This window comes from Manihot esculenta, chromosome 3 (assembly GCF_001659605.2).
Source record: "Manihot esculenta cultivar AM560-2 chromosome 3, M.esculenta_v8, whole genome shotgun sequence".
Taxonomy (NCBI): Eukaryota; Viridiplantae; Streptophyta; class Magnoliopsida; order Malpighiales; family Euphorbiaceae; genus Manihot; species Manihot esculenta.
In genome coordinates, this window is record NC_035163.2 from 5146905 (window position 1) to 5174892 (window position 27988).

Sequence of the window (27988 nt, forward strand, 5' to 3'; positions counted from 1 at the left end):
CATATCTACTCATAATCAATTATGGAAGTACAAGTGATAAGCTCTACTTGTTAATGTATGAATCCCTAAAAATTATAAGTAATATTATTAATACCCTTAGGACTTTAATCTGTTGCTTAAGACTTAATTTAAAATTTGTTATCTTAGGATATTATCAGATGATTATGAATAGTTCGATCTGATGAGATATTTCTAGAAAATCAAATTAAATTAAGATTGAAAGTATCAAAATATAAGAAAGATCATAAGAAAGTATGATATTAATTGTGTTCATTAACTTGTCAATTATATTTATCTAAGGATAGAACATAATTCTAAATACAAAAGGAATTAATTGAGATCATGTGAATAATTCAATGTACCTATAGATAGAACATAATTAATGAATACATAAGGAATTAATTGAAATCATATGAATAATTTAATGTGACAAATGATTTCAGGTATTGCATATTATAACTATAATGAATTTTATCATTCTAACAGTTATATTGCCCTAACGAATATATAATATTTGAACTTTCAAAATATATACAGATCACACAATCTACTTATTAAATATAAAATTATAGTGTATATGATAATGTGCCTATTATGTGCGATGGAAATAAAAGAAAAAATCCACTCATAATTAAATTTGAAAATAAAAATATAATAAACTAAAGTTATATACTTTATTTAAATAAAAGTCTATTTATTTTTCGTTAAAATTTAATTTTTTTTAAAAAGTAATTGACTTGGCAGTTACATGGCAATTAAGTGCAACTGCCAAGGATAATTAACTGCCCACCAACACAAAAACTAAAAACCCATAATTTTTTTTTCTCACTCTCTCACGCTCTCTCTGCTCTCTATCCGTCTCTCTCTTTTTTCTTTGAATTTTTTTTTATCAGAATCAAAAGTGATTCTAATCAATTCAGGGATTAAAAAATATTGATTGTTTAAATAAATTGAAATTCTTTTTTTGTGTGTGAGAAAACGAATTTCTCTTGGACTTTTAAAATATGTTCCTGAAACACACTACGATCACGTGAAAAAGGTAATTTTTTATATATTATTTATTTTTTTAATATTTAATAAAATTTAAAATATTTAAAATGAAAATAATAAAAAATTATATTTTTTTAATATATATAAAAAGGTTAAGTGCAACGGATAGAATATTCAGCCGAAGGGCTTACCATGCAATGGCAACATTCTAATTTTTGGTCCTTGTCGTGTGGTGTGGTGTGTGATTTTAATATGTAAGAGAGCACGCAGCCCAAAAATGTCGGTTAGTTTTAAGCGGGAACTATATAACCCCAGCGAAACTGCACGGAAAGGAGAAAGAGCAGAAAATAGGTGCGACTTTGCTTGCTTTTTCTCTTTTTTTTTTTTTTAAATATTATTTCACAATTGATTTTAATCTTTAACTCTCAGTTCAATGCTTCGCAACAGACTTTCATCCCCAAGCTTTCTTCTCCACTTTTCTCATTCTCGAGAAACTGCCGGTATCTTGCTTTAGATATCTGTGAGGTTGATAAAAGGATTTTCTTTTTTAATCATGGATTTGGGGAAAGGAAAGGAGGTACCCTTTTTTGATCTCAATTTACCCGTCCAGGAGTCTTTAACTGGATTAGGGTTTCAGGATTCCATTTCTTTTGGTTTCCCTCAGAAAGTAACGGAATTCAACCGATTATTTGGTGATAATGGTAGTGGTAGCAGTTTTGGGGGTGATTTGAGTAGAGTGGAGACAGACCCAGATGTTCAAATGACTAGTTATCCGAGTGTGAGGAGGAGATACTCTATTGAAGAAAAGGCAAAGGCTAAAATGGATGATGGTAAAGGGAATTTTGATTTTGATTTTGATATTGATATTGATCTTGATCTTAATCTGTCTTTTGGGGCTTTTGGGACATGCCCAATTGAAACACAAATTGAAAATATAGATGTAATCGACGTATCGTCATGCAGTAGTGATGAGCCTGTAATGTTAAATACCGAACCTGTAGAACAAAACCCTCTGATGGAGGAGCGTTTATTGCCTGCAGAAGCAATGGAGTTAGAACAGGAATCACGTCATGCCTTTGTAAGTGTCATCGAAGAAGAAACAAGAATAAATGAAGAGGCAGAAAGACAGCGTTCTATTGCCAGAATTGTTGCTAAAAGATTTGCACATCCTAAACAGCAGCAGCAGCAGCAGCAAGGAACGAGTGACCCAGAAATGACTAGTCAATTGAGTGAAGTTGATTCTCAAAGTCCATTTTCACTGGCAATGGAAGCAATCAAGAAGAGAAATTCAAGACATAATGTCCATAAGAAGTCTTTATACGGTATATTTGAGCCTCCGTTCAAATGGGTTCCGGCAAATAACAGAGATCATAATGTTTTTAAACGCTATGTTCCTAAACTGCTTGATATTTGTCTCGATTTTATTGCCAAGAATGCTGATAAAATTGTGTCACTTGAAAATATTCCGGATAACTTGAAGCATAAACTTAGTCAGATGGTTAGCTGTTCTAGAAAAGTGGATGCACGCTTTGTCGAACTTCTTGCAGAGAATTCACCAACTGAGATTCGGGTGTGGGATACCTCACGGTTGACGGAAGAGGAGTTTAGCAAAATTTTTAGTGCTTGTGATACCAAGAACTTGACTGTGAGTAACTATAGATGATTATATCGATTTATGCATTTACAGCCCAAGCTAGCGATCATGGCTTAACTTATCCTGATTGAAGTACTGCTTGTCCAAGCTCAATCATAGCTGTCATTGAATTTTTCACTTGAAAAAAAAATATATATGTTATCATTAGAATTTTGGACAAAATTTCACTTATTTAATTAAGTTCTCTGATAATCTAGTATACTTAAATATAACCTTGGTCAGCATTTGAAATTGCAATTCACCATATATCTAATGAAGTTTACGATTCATAGAAATTATCCTAGTGTTCAACTTTTGGAGGTAACCCTTGGCTATAAAGTTGAAGGTTACCTCCAAAAGTTGAAGAGAAGATTCAAGAATTCAAATTATTAACCATTAAGGGTTGTTAATTAATTATGATGTTGTTTGGGATCTGGCTGCAGGTGTTACAACTTGATCTTTGTGGACTCTGCATGCCTGATTATGTATTGTACACCACTCTAGCCAGGCAATCATACACTCTTTCTAAATTAGCCACCTTATCTCTGAGAGGTGCACATCGTTTATCGGATAGCGGGCTAAGTGCACTGGCTGCATCTGCACCTGTACTGCAGTCTATAAATCTGAGCCAGTGCTCTCTTCTCACATCTAGTAGCATCAATGACCTAGCTAGTCATTTTGAATCTACTTTAAGGGAGCTATATTTAGATGATTGTCAGAACATAGATGCCATGCTTATTCTTCCAGCACTGAAGAAATTCAAGCATTTAGAAGTGTTGTCAGTGGCAGGCATTCGGACTGTTAGGGATGGTTTTGTCATTGCAATGGCTGAAACATGTGGAATGAATATGAAGGAGCTTGTATTTGCTAATTGTGTGTGAGTTCTCCCAACTTGTTATGATATTTACTTAGAAGATTGGAAATGTTCTGGACAAAAATCTTTTGGCATTTATATCTTAATAAGGGTGCTTTTGACTGGATGCAGGGAACTGAGTGACATATCTCTTAAATCTGTGGGCAAACGCTGCCCCAATTTATGTGCCCTTGACCTTTCACATTTGCATAACTTGACAGATAAAGCATTACAATGTCTAGCCAATGGTTGCCAATCAATTCGTAAATTGAAACTTTGCCGCAATGATTTCAGGTTTTACATATGCGCTACTGTATCATATCCATTTTAATTTGTGATTTATTAGATGGATTTCATTATTCATTTTCACATTCTTCACTAGTGTTTTTTTCTACTAGAGCAAGTTCCAACATTCTGCAGTGCCCCTACCATGTAGTTTACAAATAATAAATTAACCACAGTTTTTGCAATGTGGTTCAGATTACTCCTACTGCTTGATGTACCCTCCTTATAACTCAGTTGACCTGGGAATTAGCAGTTGAGGATCTGAGTTACTGCTGGCCAGTCACTTATTATGAGGGGAGGACTGAGGTTACATTGCCCATAGAAATAGACTGGGAGGCCAAAATGGAATTGTGTTTCTTGAGAGTTTGTCATGACTTCAGCATCCATAACTAAAAATAGGAGCAGTAGTATTGTCTATGCATTGAGGTTTATGTATCTAGGCATTCAGCTCTTTTGGATATGAGGTAACCTTGACCTAGATGAGGATTTTATAATGGATGGTTGGCAAGGTCTTTGTCTAGAGCTGAGTATGCCTGGGAAGTGTGAACCCAGTTCCAGATCTGAGATTGGATAATTTACAATGTGTTACTCTTAGTGGAAGATCCAAAATACAGTAAAGGAAAGCAGAAGAATTCTAAGCCAATGTTTTTGAGGTTCAATAAAGCGTCATGACTTTTGATAAGTTGAATAGGGCCCTGTAGCTGTTATCAAATTGTTGTTGTTAACATAGGTGTTTCTACTGCCTATGTCCTAAATTATTTAAATTCCAGTCTCTTATATATTAAATTTTGAAATCAATTGGACTCAGGAATCACTGACTTCATTCATTCAACTTTTGTTGGTTACTCCAATATTTACACTTATTGTTACTTTATGTCAAGAGATGTAACCATATGGTTTTCTAAACATTGCAGTGATGAAGCTATTGCTGCGTTCTTGGAAGCCTGTGGGGAGTCTATTAATGTGCTTTCACTGAATAACATCAGTAGGGTGAGTTATCATCAGTCTCACCTAACTTTTCTTCTGGCATTTCTGCCTTCTGCTTCCTTTCCCCTCTCAGAACCAGAGAGTTGTCTTGGAGTAGTAAATGATGTGATAATGCTTATCAATATTCACATGTTGTGATGCTTCCTGATCTTTTGCTTGATGCACAATATTCATGTATTTGTACTGATGTAAATGGTGACAACAATTAACAATAACAATGATGAGTTACTAATATAATGATAATATTCCAACTTCTAATATAACATTCAATCTTCACTTCTTGAGATAGGACCTTAAATTAACAAGTTATACTGTTATGGTCTTGACTGGAATTTCAGGAATGTGTTAAGAGAAATCACGGTCTTGACTGGAGGTCAAATTAGAGTCAGAAGAGGTTGATTTGGCTAGAGATAGTCTGTACAGGGCTAAGAATAATAAATATGATTAGTAGTTGTGGTGATCTTCTATTTGCAACTTTATTAGTAATAAACTTTTACAGGTTGAAAACCAAACAGCCTTATCAATCGCAAAATGTTCAAGAAACTTGTTGAGTTTAGACTTATCATGGTGTCGAAAATTAACAAATGAGGCATTGGGATTGATCGTTGACAGCTGCTCTTCACTGAAGGTGCTCAAACTCTTTGGTTGCTCCCAGGTACACATGCAAAATGCTGATCCAGTAATATTTTACCTTTGGGCCATGAAAACTGTTCACCAGTTTCCTGTAGATTGTAGCAAATAGTATACTTCCTTTCCTGAAGAAGTATTTTTGTCAGAATAACCATTTTTTTAAAGAAACGCAAGCATATGATTCAAAATACATTTGATTTTTTTTTTTAACGTTTCTTCTCATGTTTATTTTTCTTTTTCTGGTGCCCCAGAACAGGTAGGACCATAGGAAGTAGTTTTAGCTTTTTTATGTTTTTTTGGCGTGTGGAATAAGGGAACCAATATGAACCTGTGATTCGTATGCTTATTTTCATCAAGTGACAGATTTTGAAGTAGTTTTAGCTTTTTTATGTTTTTTTGGCGTGTGGAATAAGGGAACCAATATGAACCTGTGATTCGTATGCTTATTTTCATCAAGTGACAGATTTTTCTCATTATTTTATCTGCACAAATATTTCTTTTTTTCATAACGTCTATTTGTGAGAAAAAAGGATATGCATTCATCTATGATTTTGCGGAGAGTGGATTATATAACTGTTCCAAACTCGGGGCAAGTTGCCTTCTTGGTAATTATTTTACTAAATCGTTACTGGGTCTCTGGGTGATATTGTGGTGCAATACCAACATGGCACTGTGTTAATTAATTGCATCTGCAAATAAACAGAGTTACTGCCCAGTTGCCTACTTGATAATGATTTATGGGGTGGGGAATTGGGGGTTGCAGTACTATATTGTCAGTTGGATGCCAAAGTACAAGGTGTCGGAGAGTTGAATAATCTTTAAGCTACCTCATATTCCAAATTTCAGTTTCATATTTTAGTTTGTCAAGACTATTTTATGATTTTTCTTGGAAAATTTACTATTTAGTCTCTATGTTATAGAAACTCATTAGTTGATTCTTCGGTTTGAAAAATACGTTAAAACGTCCTTGAGGTTTTAAAATATCTACTAATTAATCCTTCTGGTAGTTTTAACCGTTAACTGTTTTACTATTTAGTTCTTATAGCTTGGGCATTAGTTGATCCTTCAGTTTTATAAAAAGTCTACTGATCAGTTCCTTCGCATTAAAATCATTTTAAATTAGTTAAAATTAACAAAGAAACTAATTAATAGACTTTTTAAATTTCAGAGACGTTTTAATATATTTTTCAAAATTGAGAGACTAACTAATGAGTTTTCCTATAACATAAAGATCAAATAGTAATTTTTTCATTTTTTCTTCAGACGTATATCAAGGTATCATTCAGGTGTTTGCATTTCTTTTTTATTAGGGAGCATTTATCTCAGTGCATAGCCTTATGCTCCAACATTGTTTGTCCATTATATTTCACTGGCCCTTAGATAGATATGATTACGTCATTGGCAACAGAAATTGGAAGGCAATGTATCATACTGTTTGAATCTATTCTGCATTTTGTGCAGGTTACGGACGTCTTTTTGAATGGCCACTCAAACTCTCTGGTGCATATCATTGGATGCAAGATGACACCTGTTCTGGAACATCTCGATTCGTTTGGTCCTCAAGAAACTCCATTAAGGTACTCTCCATTGATGGGTGTTGCCGATCAGCAGAGTGTTTGATTCCCAAATATTTGATTTTGCTAATGTACCGGAAATGCCCCTGTAGCCCTTTTCCTCCTTTTAGGTCAATGCGACACAGAAGCCAAATCACTCATTAACCTCGACTTTTACTAGAAAAATCCCCAAGTCCATTGATAACAAACCAAGCCTGAGTTTCCCTTTTCATATCTTCATCTTTTGCTAATGTAAGATGCATGATGCATCTGCATTTGTATAGGCAGGAGGAATTTTTGAATGCTAAATGATCAAATCAAAGAGAATAGCAAACAGTGTTACATGGTTCAAATATTTTGGTTTTTTTTTATCTCTCTCTTCCCATTTGGTGATGAAGCATACTGCAAACTGTCACAAGTCTCGATCACAAATATGTAAATATCTAATCCTCTGATTGTTAGTCCTTTGAACTGATCTCTCTCTCTCTCTCTCTAAATATACGTCTAACTCTCTGTTATCGGCGTATGGAAGTAGCCATTCAGTTTACCAGGTTGTTCAAGTATTTCAAGCTGACTGGAAATTTTCTCATATTGGGATTTAGGAGAGGTTTTGCATGTTCTTGGAATTAAAAGAACTTCATATTGCTAGCCTAAAGATCAATTAGCTGTTTAGGACATGCACAGAGACAAACTGGACGCAATAAGAGATCCTGTTTGATTTTTATGAACGGGAATTCTTTCCTGAAACCTATGAATCAGTGAAAATTTTCGTCATCTGGTACAGCTGAAAAGAGGTGCTTGAGGACGTCAAGTTATGACAGGAAGCTGCTTTGTTCTCCATTCTTTCATCAGCAAAAGGATAAAAGAGTTCTTTCTAAGTATCTATTCCTGTTAAAAAATACTGGGACCACGCTAGTCCATGAAGTTAGAGTGGAAGGATGTATAGAAGAAAATTGAAAGCCAAATTTAGAGAACTCAAATGTTTACAATCTTTTAATTCTTGTAAATTCGTGCAAAATGAAAAGTTTCATAGAACCTTTATCCAAAATTTGAATCAGAATTGGGAAAACGTATCAAACTCCAATTGAATATTCACGTGGCATTTTTTATCGAGCTAAAAGATTAATTTGGCACTTTAACTATACTAGAGTGACTAAAAATACCACTGTAATTGAAATAGATATTTATAATTTAGTCTCTAAATATTACTATTATTAACAAGATAATTTCTATATTTTTTAAAAACTTATTAAAACGTTTTTATCTTTTCTCTTCGTCAATGAAATAATCACCAAATTACTCTCCATCCTCTCCTCATTCTTCTTCGATTTTTCCTCTTTTTCTTCGGTTTTTCTTCTTCTTGTTCTTCTTTAAGGAGGAGGAGAAGAAAACGATTCTTCGTTAACAAAGAGAAACGATAAAAACATTTTAATATATTTGAGAAAATATAAGGACGCTTTAATAGATTTTAAAAAAATAAAGACATTTTAATAAATTTCTGAAAATATAGGGACTGACTTGTTAATAATGATAATATCCAGAAACCAAATAAGAGATTTTATTTGAGAGCAAAATTGAGTTTTAAAATTTTTCTCTTTCATAGAAAAGATGACGAAAGGATTATTTCATTGACGGGGAGAAAATATAAAAACGAATAATATCTAAAGAATAAATAATAAATATCCAATATTAAATAAGGCTCGTTAGATTTACCAAATTTCTATGAGCTGCACTTTCATTAGTTTATGTAGTCTTATTTATATTTATTTTGTTTTTTTTATAAATTTAAATTAAAAAATAAATTTAATTTGTTTAGTTTCATTATATGGTTTAAAAGTAAATTTGATATTTTATCTTTTTTATTCTAAAAAAATGGAATCATTAAACCAAATTAAGGGATAATTACAATATTTTTAAATCCGGTCCAGTCTATAAAGAGGTAAACAGAAAATTAAAAGTTTAAGGCTTAACCGGAATTTAATCAATATTAGATAAATACTATAACATTAATAATAAATATTTTACTATAATTTGCTTTACATATCTTAGAAATAACTATTTAAATAAGTTTATTTAAATTTTGAAGTTCAAAATATTAAAAAAATAAATTCAAATAACAATATTCAATTTTATATAATAGAAAAAACTTAAAATTTTATAATATATAATAAAATAAATATTAACATATTGAAATTATATAATAAAATAAATATAAAAACTGATGAACAAAATAAATGCAAAAATGTATGTATTTTTCACTTTAAAAAAATAATAAAATAAAAATCATAATAATTTAATTAATAAAATAAATTATTTAATAATTTAATACTATTAATTTTTTAAAAAGTTTTATATAAATAATTAGTCACATGTTAATAATTATTATATTTACATTAATATATTATATTGTGAAAAATATAGCAGTAAACATAGTAGTTAGGTAGGTGATAGAGAGTCGCCCTATATGGTTAAGAGGTTCTCGATTCATGCAACCAACAATGGCAAAAATTTTTGTTAAAAGGATCGGTTCAATTTGAAAAATCTAATTCAAACCGTATAGATTTACGATTTTGATTTTTAAATTTCAATATATTTTCGGTTAAATTAATTTAACTGAATAATCTAATTCGATTTTAAATTATCATAATTCATTAATCGAATCAATTTAATTAGATTTTTTAATTTTGTTCAAATCACCGTTTATAAATATTTTTATTCTGCTCTTAGGTTACTGAACTTAAATCATTGTTTTATTATGAACATTAAAATTTAATTTATTTTAAAAAATTATCGGAGTGAATTTTTAATAAATTTTTTGTTAAAACATTTATGTAGTAATTTTTTGCGGTTTAATTTAGAAAAAAAAAAAAATTCTTTCCCACATCCTGAAAGTAAAAGAGTGACTAAAGTTAGTGACTGTGAATGAACTTTAGATCTTCAGCTTTTTCCCTGTCACCCACCATTTTTCTTTTTAGATCTTCTACTTCTCCTCTTTCAATTTCAATCACCATCCCAATTTTTCTATCAATCATGAAATTCCCATTTCTTCACTAAACCTTTCATCCAAACTTCATTTACGTATGCAATTCTTATTCACTTTCTTGTAGCACCTTCTACTTCTCCATTTTCTTCTAGTTTTTTCTATTGCAAGAATTTTTAGATACCACCATTTCTCTTTTTAGATCTTCAGCTTCTCCCCTCTCAATCTCAATCACCATCCCAAATAAAATTCTCATTTCTTCATCAAACATTTCATCCAAACTTTATTCCCATCTGCAATTCCTATTTCACTTTCTTATAGCACCTCCTACTTTTCCATTTTCTTCTAGCTTTTTCCGGTGCAAGATTTTATCTAGAAGCACATGGGGATAGTGATGAATGAAAATGTGCTTGTTGCCTTGGAAATGTCTTCTCATTTCTTTTCTGTGGTTCTCTCTCTTTCTCGATTTCATTTTCATGTCTTCTCACTCTTCTCTCCCTTTTTTCTAATTGTCTTTTTGTTTTCCATCGTGACTCTCTCGGTGCTTTATATTTTACAACCAAGACTCCTTCGTTTCTCTCTCTTTCTCCCTTCCTTGCTGCCTTGGAAATGTCTTCATCTGTCATCTCCGACACCGCCAGGTCAGGTTCGGACCTGTTTTATCTACAGCTTAACTTCGTTTCTTATAATAGGTCTAATCTTCCTCCGTCAACAAAGAATTCATCAGTAGATAGTAGATCGGGTTTCGGAAAGGATGGATTATGGACCATTCAGAACTCGAATTCGGGGGAGGTTAAAGTACTACTTTTTATTCCACTGCTATATGAAGAGAGTGGTGCTTGGCTGAGTACACTTCTGGGGCTGTCCATGGTTGGTGTAGAGAGAGAGAGAGGAGGTAAGGTGGGGAAGTTTCTTAGTTAAAGAAGATGTGAGAGCTTTCGTGCAGGTGACCTTAGAGCTACATGTAGTAAAGGAACTATATTATTTGATGTGACAAAAGAACTCTTTTATAAAATTTTTTAAGTCATATAGAATATGTCGCAATTGCCTTTAGTTAGAAAATCCATCGAAAATTCACCCGATTATTTCCAGTAAAATTTTAAATATTAATAATTTTTTAAAAATAAATTTTAATGACTATAATGAAATATAATTTAAGTTTAGTGACCATAAGTGAAAATTATCATTTACTCGAATTTTGTCAAAATTGCCTAATATCCTAGCGTCCAATAAATTTAATATTTTTTTCAGTTTATAGAATGACTGATAAATTAACTTACAAATTTATAATAAAATAATTCACAACTTTATAAAATCTTCTAGAAAAATCCATTCTCACAACTTTAACACAATGAAATCATCACAGCCTATTTACCTAGCTACTGTTGGATTCCAAAAAAAAATTATAATTTTTCTTTGAGTAATTTTGAGAGTTCTTTCAATCTACTATCTTGGTTCTTTTTTTTGTTTTCCTTTGAATTAGTTATTTGTATACAGGTGGTGGGATTTCAATTTCTAGTTTTATTTGTTAGGAGCTACTGATGCATGCTATGATAGTTTTTTTGCAGTTTGGAGTCTTGGTACGTAACCGTGGGCAACCATGAATTAGAGGATCGGACGTTATCCATGGACTTATCGACCATCCAATCTCTAAAAACCAAAAGATGCCAAAGAGTCATCCATGATTCCACCTTAGCTTAGATCTACCTGCCTGGTCATCTGCATTGTGTTCCTTACTTCTTCTTAGTGGTCTTGGTTTTTTATGGCACTTCTTCTTGCTTTTTTCATCTTTGCTTCTTGGAATTGTTTCCATGGGAGAACAATTCCAAATGTATTGTTGTTTCCCTCTCTAGGCTTATTTGCCCGTGACGTCTCCATGCCAATGGGAAGCAGCAGTATGAATGTTTTGAGATGTCAGATTTTCAATTTTAGTGGTCGGATCATCTTTCGGATCCCTACCCTATTTTCTTGGGTTGCTGGACAAAGACTTTCTTCTAGTGGAATGGGCTGCTAGTTTGAGTTTGTATAAGTTTTTCTTTTTTTTAGCTAATTGGGCTAGATCAGCCTTTTGTAAGTTTGGGCTATTTTATATTAGGGAAAATTACTTTTTAATCCCTGAAGTTTTATATTAGGGAAAATTACTTCTTAGTTCCTGAGATTTAACGTAATTAACACTTCTGTCCCTCTATTTTGGCGATCCAACACTTAAGTCCCTCACTTTCTCTTCCGTCCAAATTTATAGTCCTTTCGTCCATTTAAACCGTTTGATCAAAGAGACAAAAGTGAGAGGTGATAATTTTTCCAAAAATACCATTCTCTTAATGTGAAATTCCTTTTTTTTTTTCTCTTTCATGTTTTCTCTAGTTGCAAGAAAATGGTAGGAAAAAGAAAAAGAAACTGCAGAAAAGGATAGAAAGAAGAAGAAGAAGTTGCAGAAAAGGGTAGGAAGAAGAAGGAGGAGAAGAAGAGACATTTGGGTTTGGATTTAGTGAGGGTTAATTTTATCAATTCACGTGTTCCAAATGGCTATTTTGGATGGAAGGACTACGAATTTGAACAGAAAATAAAGTGAGGGACTTAAGTGTTGGGTCGCCAAAATAAAGAGACAGAAATGTTAATTATGTTAAACTTCATGGACTAAAAAATAATTTTCCCTTTATATTATCTTAACTCTGAAAGATATTTTTATTTCTCATAAAAATAAAATTAATAAAATTTTTTAATATTATATATATATATATATATATATATATATATATATATATATATATATATATATTAATATTATATTAATATCAGAGCCCCGCCAGCGTTAAAACACTCTTATGTATAGTACGATCAGTGGATGGTGGGGAAAATTTGCCCCGTTGACAAGATTCACCTTTCTTTAACAAATTCTATTTTCTCTCATCCCTGATTGACAAAATTCTTTTTTAGTCCTCCCATTTTTATGAAAAGCCCAGTTTATAAACTATGTATGAATATCTATAGTTAGTCTATATCTCTAGTGGGTCCCTTTTTTTGAATAAAAATTGCTCCTTGTTTGTCCAATTAGGTTCGGACATAATTCCCCCAAATTTGAATATAATTTTTAATAAAACTTTTGTTAAAACTTTCAATTTTAAACGAATTTGTAAAATGTTTTTGCTTTTTTAGCTCAACCGGCCAAAGCTAAAAGGGTTAAACTGTTCCTATTATTAAAATTGAAGTTAGATGCCAACCGCACAATTGGCTGGAATCAGATGTTTTTACCTCTTTGTCATCATATATCCATTCCAGAAAATTCTGATTAATTACTGCAAGACCTGAGAAAATGGGCAATTACACTGATGTAGACCAGAGGAACAGCGGGATGTTGAACGTTTGTGAGTCTTCATGTAGTTCGGGTGCTGTTCGTCCTGATTAGCTATCAAGTGGCGAACCTCTTCAGTGAGCATAAATGGCTACTTCAGTTTATGCCAGTTCCATGCAGAGGAGAGAGGTGGAAGCCTTTCTTTTCTTTTAATAGAAAAAAAAAAAAGTCCCTGTGAGGGGACTGTGGTCAAATTTTATCATACAATAACTCACTGCTCCCTTATCCATGGAAAGAATAACCGATGTTAACAATAGCAAGATAAAAGAATTCCTATAATTCAGCATGCTGAAGTCGATTATTAATCGGAAAAAGAGTACCCATTATTCAAATAACCAAAAAAAAACTGTAAGGTGTATACCTAGAAGACTATCATGATAATGGCCTAATTGGCACCATTCGAGCTCTGTGTCTTGTTTCCATAACACCTTCTCAACCATTTCTTCTGTGATGTAGTGAGATTAGTGAATGTTCTATGTGGAGGACACCTTCCTTGAGAAGCTTCTGCTCCTGGAAGTTCAGCAGGAAGTGCAGCAGCAGTACTAGTAAAGGCATTTAGAACCAGGAATGCTAGAATTGGAGAAAGATCCAATGTCCCTCCCAGTGGTGGAATGATTCCGCGGAATATGTTCAAGTACGGATCACACAAAGTGCTGGAATTCAAAACATGAACCCATCAGAGATGCATAAAGATTTACTATTTTTTAGAAAAAGGTACTTGATAAGCAATTATTAGTCTTTGCAATTGCATGACCGCTATGGAAACAAAGGTTTAAGGGCATAGCAATTAAGCTGACAGCCAAGTGCATGCATCCTTGAATGTCCCATCGGCCTAACATGAAACCTTATCAAGCTTCGCATTTTGCATTGTTGGAACAACAGATGTGTCCTATGCATCCACGGAAGTCATCCCTTGGTACTTATTTTACAATAATTTTAAATCACTATAAATATAATATCTTGGATATTAAAATTTAGAATTATTAAGAAAAAAAAAAAGAGAAAAGAACAAGCCAAGGGTTTATGTAGATCAGCTATAGAGAGGAATAGCCTATATCTACGAATCCAAAGCCTTAAAAGACTGTTTTATTCACTTGTGTATCTTCCATAGTTCATTGAACTCCATATTTGCAATGGAAATTACATAACATATATTTCTTTTTTTTTTATAAGGATTACATAACATATATGGAATGTTATCAATTATAACTCACCAAGACTTCCATAATTAATCTTATGATTTTCTCTTAATCATCATAAAATTCTCATAAAACACTCCTGAGATTCTTCAGCAAGGAAAAATCTTATCAATTTTAACATTGGGCAAAGTTCTAGAAGTTAGGATGTGCACCTGAGGGGACTGACAATGGCAGGAGGAGAGTTGGGAAACCAGGTCAAAACCAGCCTTACAATCAACAGCGTGTTGTATATATTCAGAAAATTGAGAATGCCATTAGCTACCACAATCCCTGCCACTGAATCGCCCGGTAATACTGCAGCAAATTTGTGATTGGAAAGAGAGTTTCGACTCCTACTGTCCCTGCATTGAATCTGAAGTATCCACTTCCATCAATACGTCCCCAACATTAAACTATCCAAAACGAAAAGGAAAAAATGTTGTGAAACCAGATCAAAGCTCAATTTAGGAAGCATTTAACAAGATGCATGAACATTGGAAATTAGATAACGCAGGGAGACAGAGAGTTACCTGGGTAAGATGGTGGCTATAATCGGAAGAGAAAGATAATATTCTTCTGAGAATGGGATTTTCAGAGGCAAACAAGTGAAGAAATCTCGAGCATTTTTCAGCCGTCGAAGTGAAGGACAAGTGGAGCTCACGTATCATACGATTTGGAGATGCGAGATTCGGCTTTAAAGGTCTCAGAAACGGATTCTGAGCAATCCACGATGAGAGCAAGACGAAGCTAGGCACAACACTCGGAACCGTGCCCGTCGAGTTCTCTCTCGATGCCATTCCTGTTCAGCGAAGCAAAGAGAGTTCGAGAGAAGCACCCTCCGCAATGTCCTCCAGAGCTCAGCGACAGAAGATAACGATAACGAACCGGAAGCGAATTTATACTGTATCTCCTACGTGGTGCGCTCTCATTTGCCCCTCTATGCTACAGCTAAACGCACCGTTTAGTATTTACAGACTACTGGTATCTCTATTGCAATTATGGGCCGAAAGAAGCCCAGATTCAACTGAGGCCCGGATATCTTATGGATCGGACCGAATATAGCCGTAGAATTACGTGGCACTCTTAGGCCACAAAATAAAGCACAAGTGGTTGCTAGCTACTGGCTAGCAGAAGGAAAAGTTGAAGAGGATTTTATAATCTGACGTGTCACATTGTAGTTCCACGAGTTATTCAATATCCATTCACCACCTCTGCTTCGTCTCCTATCGTCTCAATCCCCTTCTTTATTTTCTCTCAAATGTCTCTTTACAGTGTTTCTGTGTAAAACCACCACAATGGCCACTGATTTATTGAGGCTTTCGGTATTCCCTCGCCAGAAATTTAGCTTCGCCTATACCACAAGGCACCGTTTAGACGACGCCTTTGACTACAATGCTGCTCACCTTCGGAAGCGTCGCCGTTTCATCCGCCGGCCACGAGCCATTCCTTACCTCACTCTTTCCAGCAGCAAACCTCAACTGCAAGACTCGCCGTTGAAAGTCCATGAACGGCCTAAAGACTCGCCGGTTCTCCTTGACGTCTCTGGAATGATGTGCGGTGGATGTGTGTCTCGTGTCAAGTCCTTGCTCGCCGCTGATGATCGAATTGAATCTGTCGTGGTCAACATGTTGACTGAGACAGCTGCGTTGAGGTTGAAAACGGAGGCTGTAGAGAGTGAAACCTCCGAGGATATCGCGGACAGTCTTGCTCGGAGATTGACTGATTGCGGATTCGAGGCCAAAAGGAGGGTTTCGGGGCCGGGAGTGAAGGAGAATGTGAATAAGTGGAGGGAGATGGTTCAGAAGAAACAAGAGTTGCTTGTCAAGAGCAGGAATCGAGTGGCGTTTGCGTGGACTTTGGTGGCTTTGTGTTGTGGATCTCACGCTTCACATATTTTGCATTCTCTTGGCATCCATGTTGCCCATGGTACCAGCAGAAGAGAAAAGCCATTTTAGCCTCACATTTTGTCATTTCTAATGGGATATTTTCCACTGAACCAGCATGATATATTTTTTTCTTTTGATTATTTATAACTTGGTTGTTTGTGGTTTCCTTGTAGGTTTATTTTGGGAGGTACTGCACAATTCTTATGTCAAGGGTGGTTTGGCCTTGTCTGCCCTGATTGGACCTGGAAGAGGTCTGTTGATAGCATTGCCTTTCCTAGTCAGTTCAATACGTCTTTAATTACCAAAAAGTTTATTTTACCTTATGTCAGTAGTCATTTAAAACCCTTAAACTTTTTTTAAGTCTAAATAAGCCCTTCAACTATTAAAATAAATGAAATAAAACTTTTGAATTTGAAATTTTAATGATAGATCAAATATGTTCAAATTCTAAAAAATAACCTTAAATAAAGCCTTCAATTTCTTAAAATATATTAAAGAAGCCCTTACTTCTAGTTCAGATTTTTTTTCAAATTTTAACTCATTACGCTGTGACTAACATTCTTTAGTGATGTCAGTCAGTTCATATTATCTACTCACCACTCGATAGAATAAATGATGCCATGTTTCATTAGATCATATTAAATTAACGATGGTGACCATGAAGAAGACAATAAATCCATAGAGAAGTTTTTTGAACCTTTCAGTTTACTCTATAATATACTAATTCTTATCATGATGTTACATACTACGTACATAAAATAACAATAGCAGATGAGAACCTAATGCACTAGCAAAATTTTCGTGCATAGCTTTTCCTGAATTTGAATTGAAGCAAGTTATAGTCTATCTCTCTTTTTAGCTATCTCAAAAAGTCGATGGATTTATTTATCCTATTTTAAAATTTGAATGGCATATATGCACCCTTAAGACATATTTGATCTATTCTAAAAAATTTAAAGGACTTAATTGGCTTATTTTAATAGCAGAAGAGCCTATTTGGACCCAAAAAAATTTAAGTGCATATTTAACTATTAGCTAATACCTTAAGGGACAAAATAGGCCTTTTGCCTCTTTACTGAATATATATTTTCAAGGATATTTGGCATACTAACGCATTGTAAACTTGTAATTGTAAAAGTACTCTTCTGAATTATGAACTTTTAATTTCATGGTTATCAAAATGTGGTAAGGCTAGGATAAGTGAATTTGAAATAATGAATTTATTTGTTTTTTTAATTGAAATTGTTCTTTTTATGATTTATACTTCTAGAAAGAGAAGGAAAAAAGAATGATGCTTAAACCATATTTGAATTTTATCTTTATTGTAGGTATTCTTCACACTAAAACTAAAAAATCTATATTTATGAATTTGGTTCACATTCAATGAATTTTATACGCTATGAATTTTTAAGACTTATGTGTCAAATTTAAATCCTTCAGTTTATATGACTCTCTAGTCTCTCCCAAATTGTAACCTAAAAGTATTTTTCCTTACGAGGATAGTTTATATTATCATTAATAGGTCTTAATAATTGCTTTTTCAACTTTCTGGCGGGATGGTTTAGTCATATGTTACATAGGTTAGTTGGCCTTTGTATTTAACATCAAATCCCAGAACATATATTCTTTGATTTAAGATCAAATCCCAAACCTCTTTTGCAGACTTACTTTTTGATGGTATAAGAGCCTTCAAGAAGGGATCGCCAAACATGAATTCTCTTGTGGGATTTGGATCAGCTGCTGCATTTATCATCAGTGCGGTGAGATGCTCACCTATCCAGCGATATCAGTTTTGCTCACTCTCAAGTGTAATATCATTTTTGCTCCATTCTTATTATCTTGAGTTCTTCTCTTTGGCAGATATCTCTTCTTAATCCTGAGCTCAAATGGGGTGCATCTTTCTTTGATGAACCGGTGAATTTCTTACTTTCAGTGTTCACACCTTGTATTGTTAACAAATTTCTATTGTGCTCTATGAATGCTAGTATGAGAAGTTTGTTCATCTTGTAAATGAGCTCTAGTGGTGTGCTTCTAATCATGGCTGAAGCTATTTCTGTCATTAGACTCTTTCCATGGATTTAACTTTTCTTACCATGACAACTGACAAGACCTCTTTGTTACTTGCATCAACTACTTTTTTTGTGCAGCAGTGTAGCTTTATTTATTGATTTTGGTTAACATAGTTCTCATGTATGGTTCTTTTTTTAGGTGTGCAGGTGATGCTTCTTGGTTTTGTGTTGCTAGGACGTTCACTTGAAGAAAAGGCAAGGATTAAGGCATCTAGCGATATGAATGAACTTCTGGTAACTAGAATCAATTTCACATCATTTATGGGATGCTTGCGTGATTCCATTTAATTTGATTTCTAGCCCAGTGGATTGTGGACAAAAATAATACAGCTCCTGAATGCTAAGAAAAATGGCCATTTTTTTTATTGTGTTGCATCAGCATGCTCACTGTCCTGAAGATTCTTGTGTGGTCCTAGTGACTCATATACCTATGAAAATACAGAATGATTTACTTCAATTACACTACGCATTATTCATTTGTTTTTGTTTTTGGGGGGTGGGGGGGTGGGGGGGAGGGATAAATAAATACCAACTATTTGATTTCACTGACTTAGGTGTTTTTGCAGTCACTGATGTCCACTCAATCCCGTCTTGTCATAACTTCATCAGATAGCAACTCCCCCGCTGATTCTGTTCTTTGCTCTGATGCAATTTGTGTTGAAGTCCCCACTGATGATGTTCGAGTTGGAGACACACTGTTGGTTCTGCCTGGAGAAACCATTCCAGTAGATGTAAATCTTCCAAATTGTTTGTCGGGTTCTTTATGATCTGAAATGAGATGATGAATTTTTTTTATTATATTTCAGCCCTAGATTTATTTGTGATAACACTTTTGTCATCAGGCTACGCCTCTAAATCTACGTGCAGTTTGTGAGCTCAAGATTCTTTAACAGAACTGATAGCTATATAAGTTTGGAATAGATGTGTATGACATAAGCAGGCATCTAGTACCAGCCATAATGGAGTGTCACAAAAGTTGCACCAATGCCATGCATATCTTTTTTACTATGTATATCAATTTGTATCTAGTGTTTACTGTGTGCCTCTGTTCTTCAAACATTACCAATGAAAACTTCTTTACTCTCATGTATATATTTTATTGGGACCTAATATTCAACTAACCTCCTTAATCTGTTACAAATTTTAACCAATATATTGAGGGAAATCATATTACAATTCACAAATGCTGATGTAAATGCTTACTTATAAGTATGTAGTTTTTGTTTAGAAACCATTATACCCTTCAGATGATTTTGTTTCTAACATTTCAAACCTGCTCATCAAAAGAGGGAGAAAAGGTGCAAACATACCTTTGACCCTGTTGTGAGCATCAATAACATGCAGTGCATACTGGATGTAGCTGAATTATAATTTTCCTGGACAGGGTAGAGTTCTTGCTGGAAGAAGTGTTGTGGATGAATCCATGCTCACAGGGGAATCACTACCAGTATTTAAGGAAGAAGGCCTTGAAGTCTCAGCTGGAACTATAAACTGGGTATAACTGTATTTTGAATTGCAAGAAGAAATTTTCAATTACAATATATATTTGTCTTTATTTCTTATCTCTGAGAAGTAGTAGCTCGGTTTTTGTTCTGGGACGCTTATTAGCTAGAGATTGTGAGAATTGCTAAGGTGGAAAACGAAACCAGAGCTTTTGGGTGGCATTCTTTCCATTTATGTTAAAACTTTTAGGCTAAATTCAAGCTATCAGCAACAGATAGATGTTTGAAATGTTTTGCACATTTCTCGTTTCTTGTGTTGGTTATTGCTTTTCTTTGACAGCAGAAAATTGTGAAAACTATTCCAGGACGGTCCTTTAAGGATTGAGGCCTCCTCTATTGGTTCCAACTCCACAATATCTAGGATTTTCCGCATGGTCGAGGAAGCTCAAGGTCATGAAGCTCCCATACAAAGACTTGCAGATTCAATAGCTGGGCCATTTGTATACAGTGTAATGACCATTTCAGCAGTGACTTTTGCTTTTTGGTAGGATTTGTTTCTTTTCTTGTATCATCATTTGATTGAATCTTATACAAAAGGTGCTTAAAATGGCATAAAAAGGAAATTGATCTCTTTTTGATGCTTTAAAGTACCAATGAACATAAAGTACATCAGAGGTATGAAGTGGGAACTGTTAATTGTGTTGTATCTGCAAGTTGTTTTGTTCTTGGGATCATATAACATGGTTTCATAACATCTAATGAACTGTAAAGGAGGCACTTCATTTTGATGGGTGTTTTTTTCACCTTGCGGTGCCATGTTCTCTTCTGATGGGGCTAGACTGCAATATAACTCTTTAGCTGTCAGCATTTGTTGGAGCATAGCTTGTCTCATAATTTTTGTCCATCAAGTTTTTCTTATAAATTTAAACTACTTTCTGTATTAGTTTCCAGTTCTTACCTCTAGCTCTCAACTTGTAAATAATTCATATTTAATTCTTCGTAGAGGTAGTTAAAGTAATTCCCATTGTACTTTCTAGCATTTAAATTTTCACTTTTTTTAGCATATTCGTGGTTAAATGCTATGTTTGCTTCCTCTTAAATTATTGGTTTTCAGTTATCATCTTATTACTTCTCATGTTTTGTTTGTTCATTCCCATACAGGTACTACATTGGGTCACATGTTTTTCCAGATGTGTTGCTCAATGATATTGCTGGACCAGATGGAGACGCTTTGCTTTTGAGCTTGAAACTTGCCATTGATGTCTTGGTGAGTGATAGCCAATTTACGTGCTTGTGTTGCATTCTTCACTTTATCATGATGAACAACGTAACAGATTTTTGTACTTTGTTTTCCTTGTTGGCATCCACTAATAAAAGAAAGGCTTAGACAAATTATTTGGTGGATAACTTCTCATTGAAATTAATGCTTAAAGGGTATCTTCTCAGCATTAATATATGCACATGTAAAGAGACGGTTGGTTCTGAGAATTTTTTGCAATTTATGATCCATTTCTAGTTCATTGATTCATTATCAATGTGTAAAGAACTCCATTCTCAATCTCTGGTGCAATATCTCACAAAAGCAATATAGTAGATGAAGAATTGTATACTTTGCATTTCTTGCCTCAAGAAAAAACTTATAGGGCCAGATTAAGAGCTTTAAATGTATTTGTCAACTGGAAAGTGCCATCAAAGTGCCAGAGATGGCAATAGGACTTGCTATTTGTCAACAATGGTAGGAAAACACCAAAGAATGGAAGCTGTCTCAAGGGTTACACAAGTTATTTTCTAGCAAGAATGGCTTATTCTGTAATTATTTTCCTAAATGATGTCATAATTGAGAAACAATATTCAATGGCTTTATCTTTCTCTTTAAGTCAGTATTCACAGCATGATTCATCCACAACTGGCAATTTTTTCTTTTTTTCTCTTTAATAGATTACACTGACCCTCATAAAGAGGGAGCCTTATTTACTACAGGCTGCAGAATAAACAAATAGAAGGCATATTCTTTTTGTGGATGAACCTGTATCTAATTTATGCCTCTAGCTTGTAACATAATTATTTTTTTAATCCAGGTTGTTTCCTGCCCCTGTGCATTGGGCCTTGCCACACCCACTGCAATTCTAGTTGGAACTTCACTTGGTATAGTTTCTTTGTTAATTGTTATTTCACTTATCTATGCACAAATATAACCTTAAGCTATACTATAATTAACTGCCAGGCATCTCCTTGAGTATCCAAGGAAGAATTGTCTTTGGCAGAGTGATTTATGACAATTCTTGCATATTTGGAAATAGTAATTTCTGTGTTCTTTAATGTATTCCTTACTTGACCTGAAGACTGTTTTTCCCCCTTTCTCTCTCTGATTAATCATTCTTTATGAGTAATTAACATCATGACTATTATGATATTTATCTTGCAAAAGTGTTGCAGCTGCAATTGAGGGCAATTGAAAATTGATTGTAATTTGCAATTTGGATGTTTTGGGTAAAAATCTTAAAGCACATCCAAAACTTTTTCTACCTGCTTTTCTCTAAGGTATTTAGAGTGTGTTTCCTGGAAAACAATTTAAAACACAACGCCAAACAAGTATATATAGCAAGTGCCCCAAATTAAGGCACAAGGCTTGCAGCCATCCACATGCATATCTATTTTGAATTTGAGTTTACAAACATGAAAATTCGTTTTGGACTTTCCATGACACAATGAGGCCTCAGATCATTATCTTGTATTTAGTGGTTACTGTTCTTGTTAGGAGTCCTAAATCTCCTTATATTTCATCTTTTCAGGAGCTAAACAAGGACTGCTTATAAGAGGAGGAGACATACTGGAACGCTTTTCAACCATTGATTACATTGCTTTAGACAAGGTATTGACATATTTATTCTCTTGCACTCTCTCAGACAGAACACACGCATATGTGCTCTCTCTTGGGGCTGAGACTGAAATTTATAACAACTACTAAGTTGCTTTATGCATTTATTCTTGACCATTGAAACTAAATGTCCCTTCCCATCCACCTCCAGACTGGTACCCTCACTGAAGGAAAACCTGCTGTTTCTGCAGTGGCTTCAATTGCTTACAAGGAATCAGAAATTCTTCAAATTGCTGCTGCAGTGGAGAAAACAGCATTGCATCCAATTGCAAAAGCTATTGTGAATGAAGCAGAATCATTGAAATTGACTATCCCAGAAACAAGAGGGCAATTGACAGAACCAGGTTTTGGAACCTTAGCAGAGATAGATGGATCTTTGGTTGCAGTTGGTAGTTTAGATTGGGTTCATGAACGATTTCAGACAAGGACAAACCTGTCAGATCTGAGGAATCTTGAAAATGCGGTAACCTGTGAGTCATCAAAAGGGATTCTATCATCAAATTATTCCAGAACGATTGTCTACGTTGGACGTGAAGGGGAAGGCATCATTGGTGCCATTGCAATATCTGATAGTTTGCGCCGTGACGCTGAATCTACTGTGCATAGGTAATCTTCTCATCTGTTCATGATGATATAGGATTCTGAGGAATTTTCAGTGCCAGTACCTATGACTAAATTGGCACTTTTGTTGGTTCTGTTATATTTAATGTTTCTTCTGGGTTTCAGGCTTTTAGTTGTTACTGATCATGGTTTTAAATAAGGTAGCGTTAATGGCTGTTATTTAAAGGATTTTAGCCTACTGTATCGCTGCCAACCTTATTTAAGGATTTCTAAAATTGCATCTTTTAAGGCCATTATGGCTGTTATATAACGTAACGGCTGTTACCCACTGTTATTTAAATGAGTAAAGGCCATTACTTTTACTGCTGAAAATCTTTAGCTTTTTTAATTTTTATTTTTTTACATTTTTCACATGAAAGGAAGTAGAGGGATCTTGTTTGAGAAGAAAACTATCTTGGCCTATCTATTTTAGCTCCTCTTCATTTTCTCTAAGTAACTCAACATTTTCTTCCAACTTCCTCAATTTTCTCCACAATCAATTCAAGTGAAATACTCATTTCTCTGCAATTTTCAAGCTAAGGAGTGTAAATCATCAAATAAACAAGGTGATTTTAGTGTGAAGGAGAGCAAATACATCAATGAATAGAAAATAATATCAGAGAAAGCTTTAAGCTTAAATAATATTTGCTAAGTGTAAATTTAAGCTTTGGCAAGATAAAATCTAAGAAAAATTTATTTTTTCATAAATTAAATATTAATTAGTTCATAATCTGATCTTTTAAATCAATTCCTAGTTTCTATTTATATAATTTTGATAAATTAAAAAAAATAGTTTTTTAATATTCACATGATTATTTTGGATTTAAATTGATAATTACTAATGATATATAAGAAAGACGAATTTTTAATGTTTTTGTTTGCTATGTTTATGTTTATTACTTTGTTGTATTTGTTGATTCTAATTATATCTTTGAATATTTATTCATTTCATGTAGTTTGCAAATTTTTTTAGAAAATTTGCATAGTGACAAATCGTTAACATCATGTTATAGCTGTTACAAGTCTTTCCGTTTTCCATGACCGATACCGCTAACGCGGCTGCGACTGCGATTTAAAACTATGTTACTAATTGAATGCTACCTGCCCAGCCCCATATTTGCACTTCTGACCATAAGGACATCTGTAACTTTGCTAATGGAACCACCTTCCCTACACTGGATTAAACACGCATGAGAGAGGGGAACTTACAACATGTCTTATATGCTCAATCACTATTCCCAAAACTACTGGTGCCTAAAGAACATGTCTTTTATTTTGTAGGCTGAAGTTATCTTCTCATTGGAAGTCCTACTATTTTTCTTAAAACCGTCCAAAATGCCAAACAAGGTGGAACTAAAGAACAATAAATGATAAGAACATGATGAATGGATTTTTTAAATTGGGGCTTATTGGCAGACTTTCTACTTTTTCTGTGAATTTATTCGACCCTACTACTGTCCTGCTTGCTGTGTCTCCCCCCCCCCCCCCCCCCCCCCGACTCAAAATCTCTTGCATCTTAAATGTTGTCTACGCAAATGATTTCTTGCTTCATATGTGCCTCATTTCTCTTGGACTGGTAGGCTCCAGCTTAAGGGTATCAATACCCTCATCATATCAGGAGACAGGGAAGAGGCAGTTGCAAACATTGGAAAGAGAGTTGGAATAGGAACTGAATTTATCAATGCATCTTTGACTCCACGGCAGAAATCTGGTGTTATATCAAGCCTTCAAGCCGCAGGACATCGCGTTGCAATGGTATCTGTTTTTTATTAGATCTCTATTTCCTTTTAAACTCTACGATAACTTAAGCAAAGTTGTGCGAGTACATACAACTCAACATGGTTAAAAATCATATTTATAATGGGGGAGTTACGTTGGTGGAAATTTCGGATCCTAAGCTCTTTATTTGCAAGTGCAATTATTTGGTTTCTTGTTTTCTACGTGATACTAGGGTGAACGTGTTAATTTTTGGTGGAAATGATATTGAGCTGACATGTTAATTTTCTGAAGGTAGGTGATGGGATAAATGATGCACCTTCTTTGGCGCTTGCCGATGTTGGGATTGCCCTGCAGAATGAAGCTCAAGAAAATGCCGCATCAAATGTAGCATCAATTATACTCCTTGGCAATAGACTTTCACAAGTATGGTCTTTTTTATTTCTTATAGTCCCCTCACTCTTTTCTTCTTTTCGTGGAATGAATCTTAAAGCTCTATTTACCTGTTTGGTGCAACTTGTGTTAATGGGTATAATTTGTAGCAATAGGGAGTGCAATGAGATTGTGATGCCCCTGAAATTGTGTTTATTATTTTCTGAACCCAGCCATTTTGGAGCTAGAAAATGAGCTTAAATCTCACCAATAAAGGCATACTCTTAGGCCAAGAAATGCCCACCAAGTACCAACTCTTGTCTCAAAATAGCCTAATACCTTTTTTTTTGGTTTACTTCTAATATTTCTAATTCATTTTGGTAAATCTTTTTTTTCCCCTCAACCACGGGGTAGGATTGAAATTTTTCTGCCTAATCCTCCACTCCTTAATGATAAGGAGAAACCACTTAGCCATAGTGTGATCTTATCAAAATTATGCAGTTGACTTCGTAATAAGCATTATGAGTGAGTCATTGATAAAATCAAAATGCCTTGAGGATGTAGCAGGTCACTTTATGTTTCTGTGATGTTCCAACTGATGCTTAGGATTGTTTAACCATGTCTAAGTAATAAAATTGAAGTAGAATCTCTACTGATGAGTGAATGATGATATTCCTAACTCTTGAGATTCATTCATGACAGGCTGTAGATGCCTTGGATCTCGCTCGGGCAACAATGGCCAAAGTATACCAAAATTTATCATGGGCTATTGCTTACAATATTGTTGCCATTCCCATTGCCGCTGGAGCATTGCTTCCCCAATATGATTTTGCCATGACTCCCTCACTTTCAGGTGAGTAAATTTAACAATCATTGAAAAGTTGCGGTCTTAACTTCATCATCACATGGGACAACTAGCTACAAGATATGGTTTGGGTTTTACAGGTGGGCTGATGGCTTTGAGCTCAATATTTGTTGTGACCAACTCATTGCTTCTACAGCTCCATCAACCTGAGAGAAGCAGCAGATAGAGCTACTACGTGCGTGTATATATATATATATATGTTCATTCAAGTTTAAACTTCTGGAGTGTGCTTGTATAATAGAGGGTTCGTTTGAACCACCAGGAAATGAACAAAATTAAAGAAGACAATTTCAGTTACGTGCATAGATCCACGTTTTCAACGCAAATGATGAATAAATTTTTAACAATAACTTTTATCACTTCGACTGAAGCTGTTGTTGCAATGTTTGTCCAGTGTATTATCTAGTCCTGTTAAACCAGAAGAGAATAATACTACAATATTGTGGCCAAGAGTAGACAACTGAGCAAGTTTCCCTTCCTCTTTTTGCATTGTCATCTAACATTCAGTTTTAGTTTTAGCAATTCACCATTGGAAATTCACTGTCTTCTTCATCACTTTAAATTATATTTTAGCTTGGAATATTGACCTTAGATACAGAAATTTAAATGGGCACGTGATTTGGAACCATTGTTGATGAGCAGCGTACCTCTCTCTGTCAACCCTGCTCTACCCAAAAACACTTAACATGTGAATAGTGGGCCTTGCTTTACCTCCATATTTACTCTCTGACCATCGTAAAAACATAAAAAGGCTTCTTACATCACATGACACATGGTGGGCCTCACTCATCATTACCCTGCATGGCAATTAACAAATATTCCTGTAACAAAAAAGTCTAATGATGATTTTTATTTATTTATTTATTGTCAAAGTTGTTGAGTGTAATTTATTAATATCCCAGGTGATATGATTGTTGATTGATATTGTTCATGAGAAGCTTACCTTCTATGCCAAATCAATCTTCATCATTCTTTAGATTTCTCCTATTTATGTGTCAATTGGTCTCCTATTTCATTTAATACTAATTTCTCAGCATTTTATATAGCGATCTTAATTTACTAGTAATTATTCTCAACAATTCAACTAAAACTTCCTTTATCTCATAATTTTTATCTTACTTTCTCTTTTTAATTATTTTAAAATTATTATTTATTTTTGAAAAGTATAATAATATATAAATAGACCACTCTAATTTTATTTTATTTTTAGATTTTTTTTAAATATCTCTTAATATTTAATAAAATTTTAATATATTTAAAATAAAAATAATTAACAAAATTATCTTTTTTAACACATACGGAAAATTATGGATGGAGAAGAGAGAATTATTTAATATTTATAAAAAATATAATTAATATGGTTAAACTAATAAAATTTTATTTATTATATTTCTATCATACTTTTCACTCATATGGCTCTTTAAAATCAAATAATTTATATTTATTAAATTATTTTTAAATTAAATAGAACTTATTTTTCAATGCATATTAAATAAAGGTATATTGGTTAACTTAGTTAATATTCATTGGATCCTATAAAGATTTATTTATTTATTTTAATATATTTTAGAAAATGAATAAACAAATAAACTAAAGCAATGAATTTTTCATTTTACTCTTTTTCTAATATATCATTCACTTAAAATCAAATAATTAGTATTACTAAATCATTTTTAAAATTATTAAATTTATTTTTTTCAATATATATTAAATATAAGC

General features: G+C 33.8%; 3 protein-coding genes across 9 annotated transcripts; 2 read left to right on the forward strand and 1 right to left on the reverse strand.

The window, feature by feature from the left end:
* Nucleotides 1-1205: 1205 nt before the first annotated feature.
* Nucleotides 1206-7286, forward strand: LOC110612108 (dynein regulatory complex subunit 6). 4 transcript variants are annotated; one of them, XM_021752780.2, is made up of 7 exons: nt 1206-1341; nt 1438-2635; nt 3067-3500; nt 3609-3770; nt 4676-4751; nt 5248-5403; nt 6840-7286. In XM_021752780.2, the coding sequence occupies exons 2-7, from the start codon at nt 1544-1546 to the stop codon at nt 6996-6998; spliced, it is 2079 nt and encodes a 692-aa protein (XP_021608472.2). In that variant the 5' UTR covers nt 1206-1341; nt 1438-1543; the 3' UTR covers nt 6999-7286. The 4 variants fall into 4 exon arrangements, with proteins under 4 accessions (XP_021608472.2, XP_021608471.2, XP_021608473.2 ...); XM_021752779.2 differs by having other exon boundaries at nt 1213-1341; nt 1420-2635; XM_021752781.2 differs by lacking the exon at nt 1206-1341 and having other exon boundaries at nt 1348-1820; nt 2031-2635.
* Nucleotides 7287-13515: 6229 nt separating this feature from the next.
* On the reverse strand, nt 13516-15321 carry LOC110611188 (ylmG homolog protein 2, chloroplastic). Its single transcript, XM_021751352.2, has 3 exons — nt 14972-15321; nt 14615-14814; nt 13516-13916 (listed from the first exon to the last, which is right to left on the reverse strand). Exons 1-3 carry the CDS (start codon nt 15236-15238, stop codon nt 13649-13651), a joined length of 735 nt encoding a protein of 244 aa, XP_021607044.1. The 5' UTR covers nt 15239-15321; the 3' UTR covers nt 13516-13648.
* A 304-nt stretch (nt 15322-15625) lies between these two features.
* LOC110611152 (copper-transporting ATPase PAA2, chloroplastic) lies at nt 15626-26628 on the forward strand. Of its 4 annotated transcripts, XM_043954768.1 has the most exons (16): nt 15630-16367; nt 16501-16578; nt 17990-18087; nt 18188-18241; nt 18544-18630; nt 18963-19127; nt 19781-19891; nt 20204-20382; nt 21000-21105; nt 21917-21983; nt 22631-22710; nt 22868-23322; nt 24897-25071; nt 25327-25458; nt 26107-26257; nt 26350-26628. In XM_043954768.1, exons 1-16 carry the CDS (start codon nt 15737-15739, stop codon nt 26433-26435), a joined length of 2655 nt encoding a protein of 884 aa, XP_043810703.1. In that variant the 5' UTR covers nt 15630-15736; the 3' UTR covers nt 26436-26628. The 4 variants fall into 4 exon arrangements, with proteins under 4 accessions (XP_043810706.1, XP_043810703.1, XP_043810704.1 ...); XM_043954769.1 differs by lacking the exon at nt 18188-18241 and having other exon boundaries at nt 17990-18135; XM_043954770.1 differs by lacking the exons at nt 17990-18087; nt 18188-18241 and having other exon boundaries at nt 18536-18630.
* Nucleotides 26629-27988: the final 1360 nt, after the last annotated feature.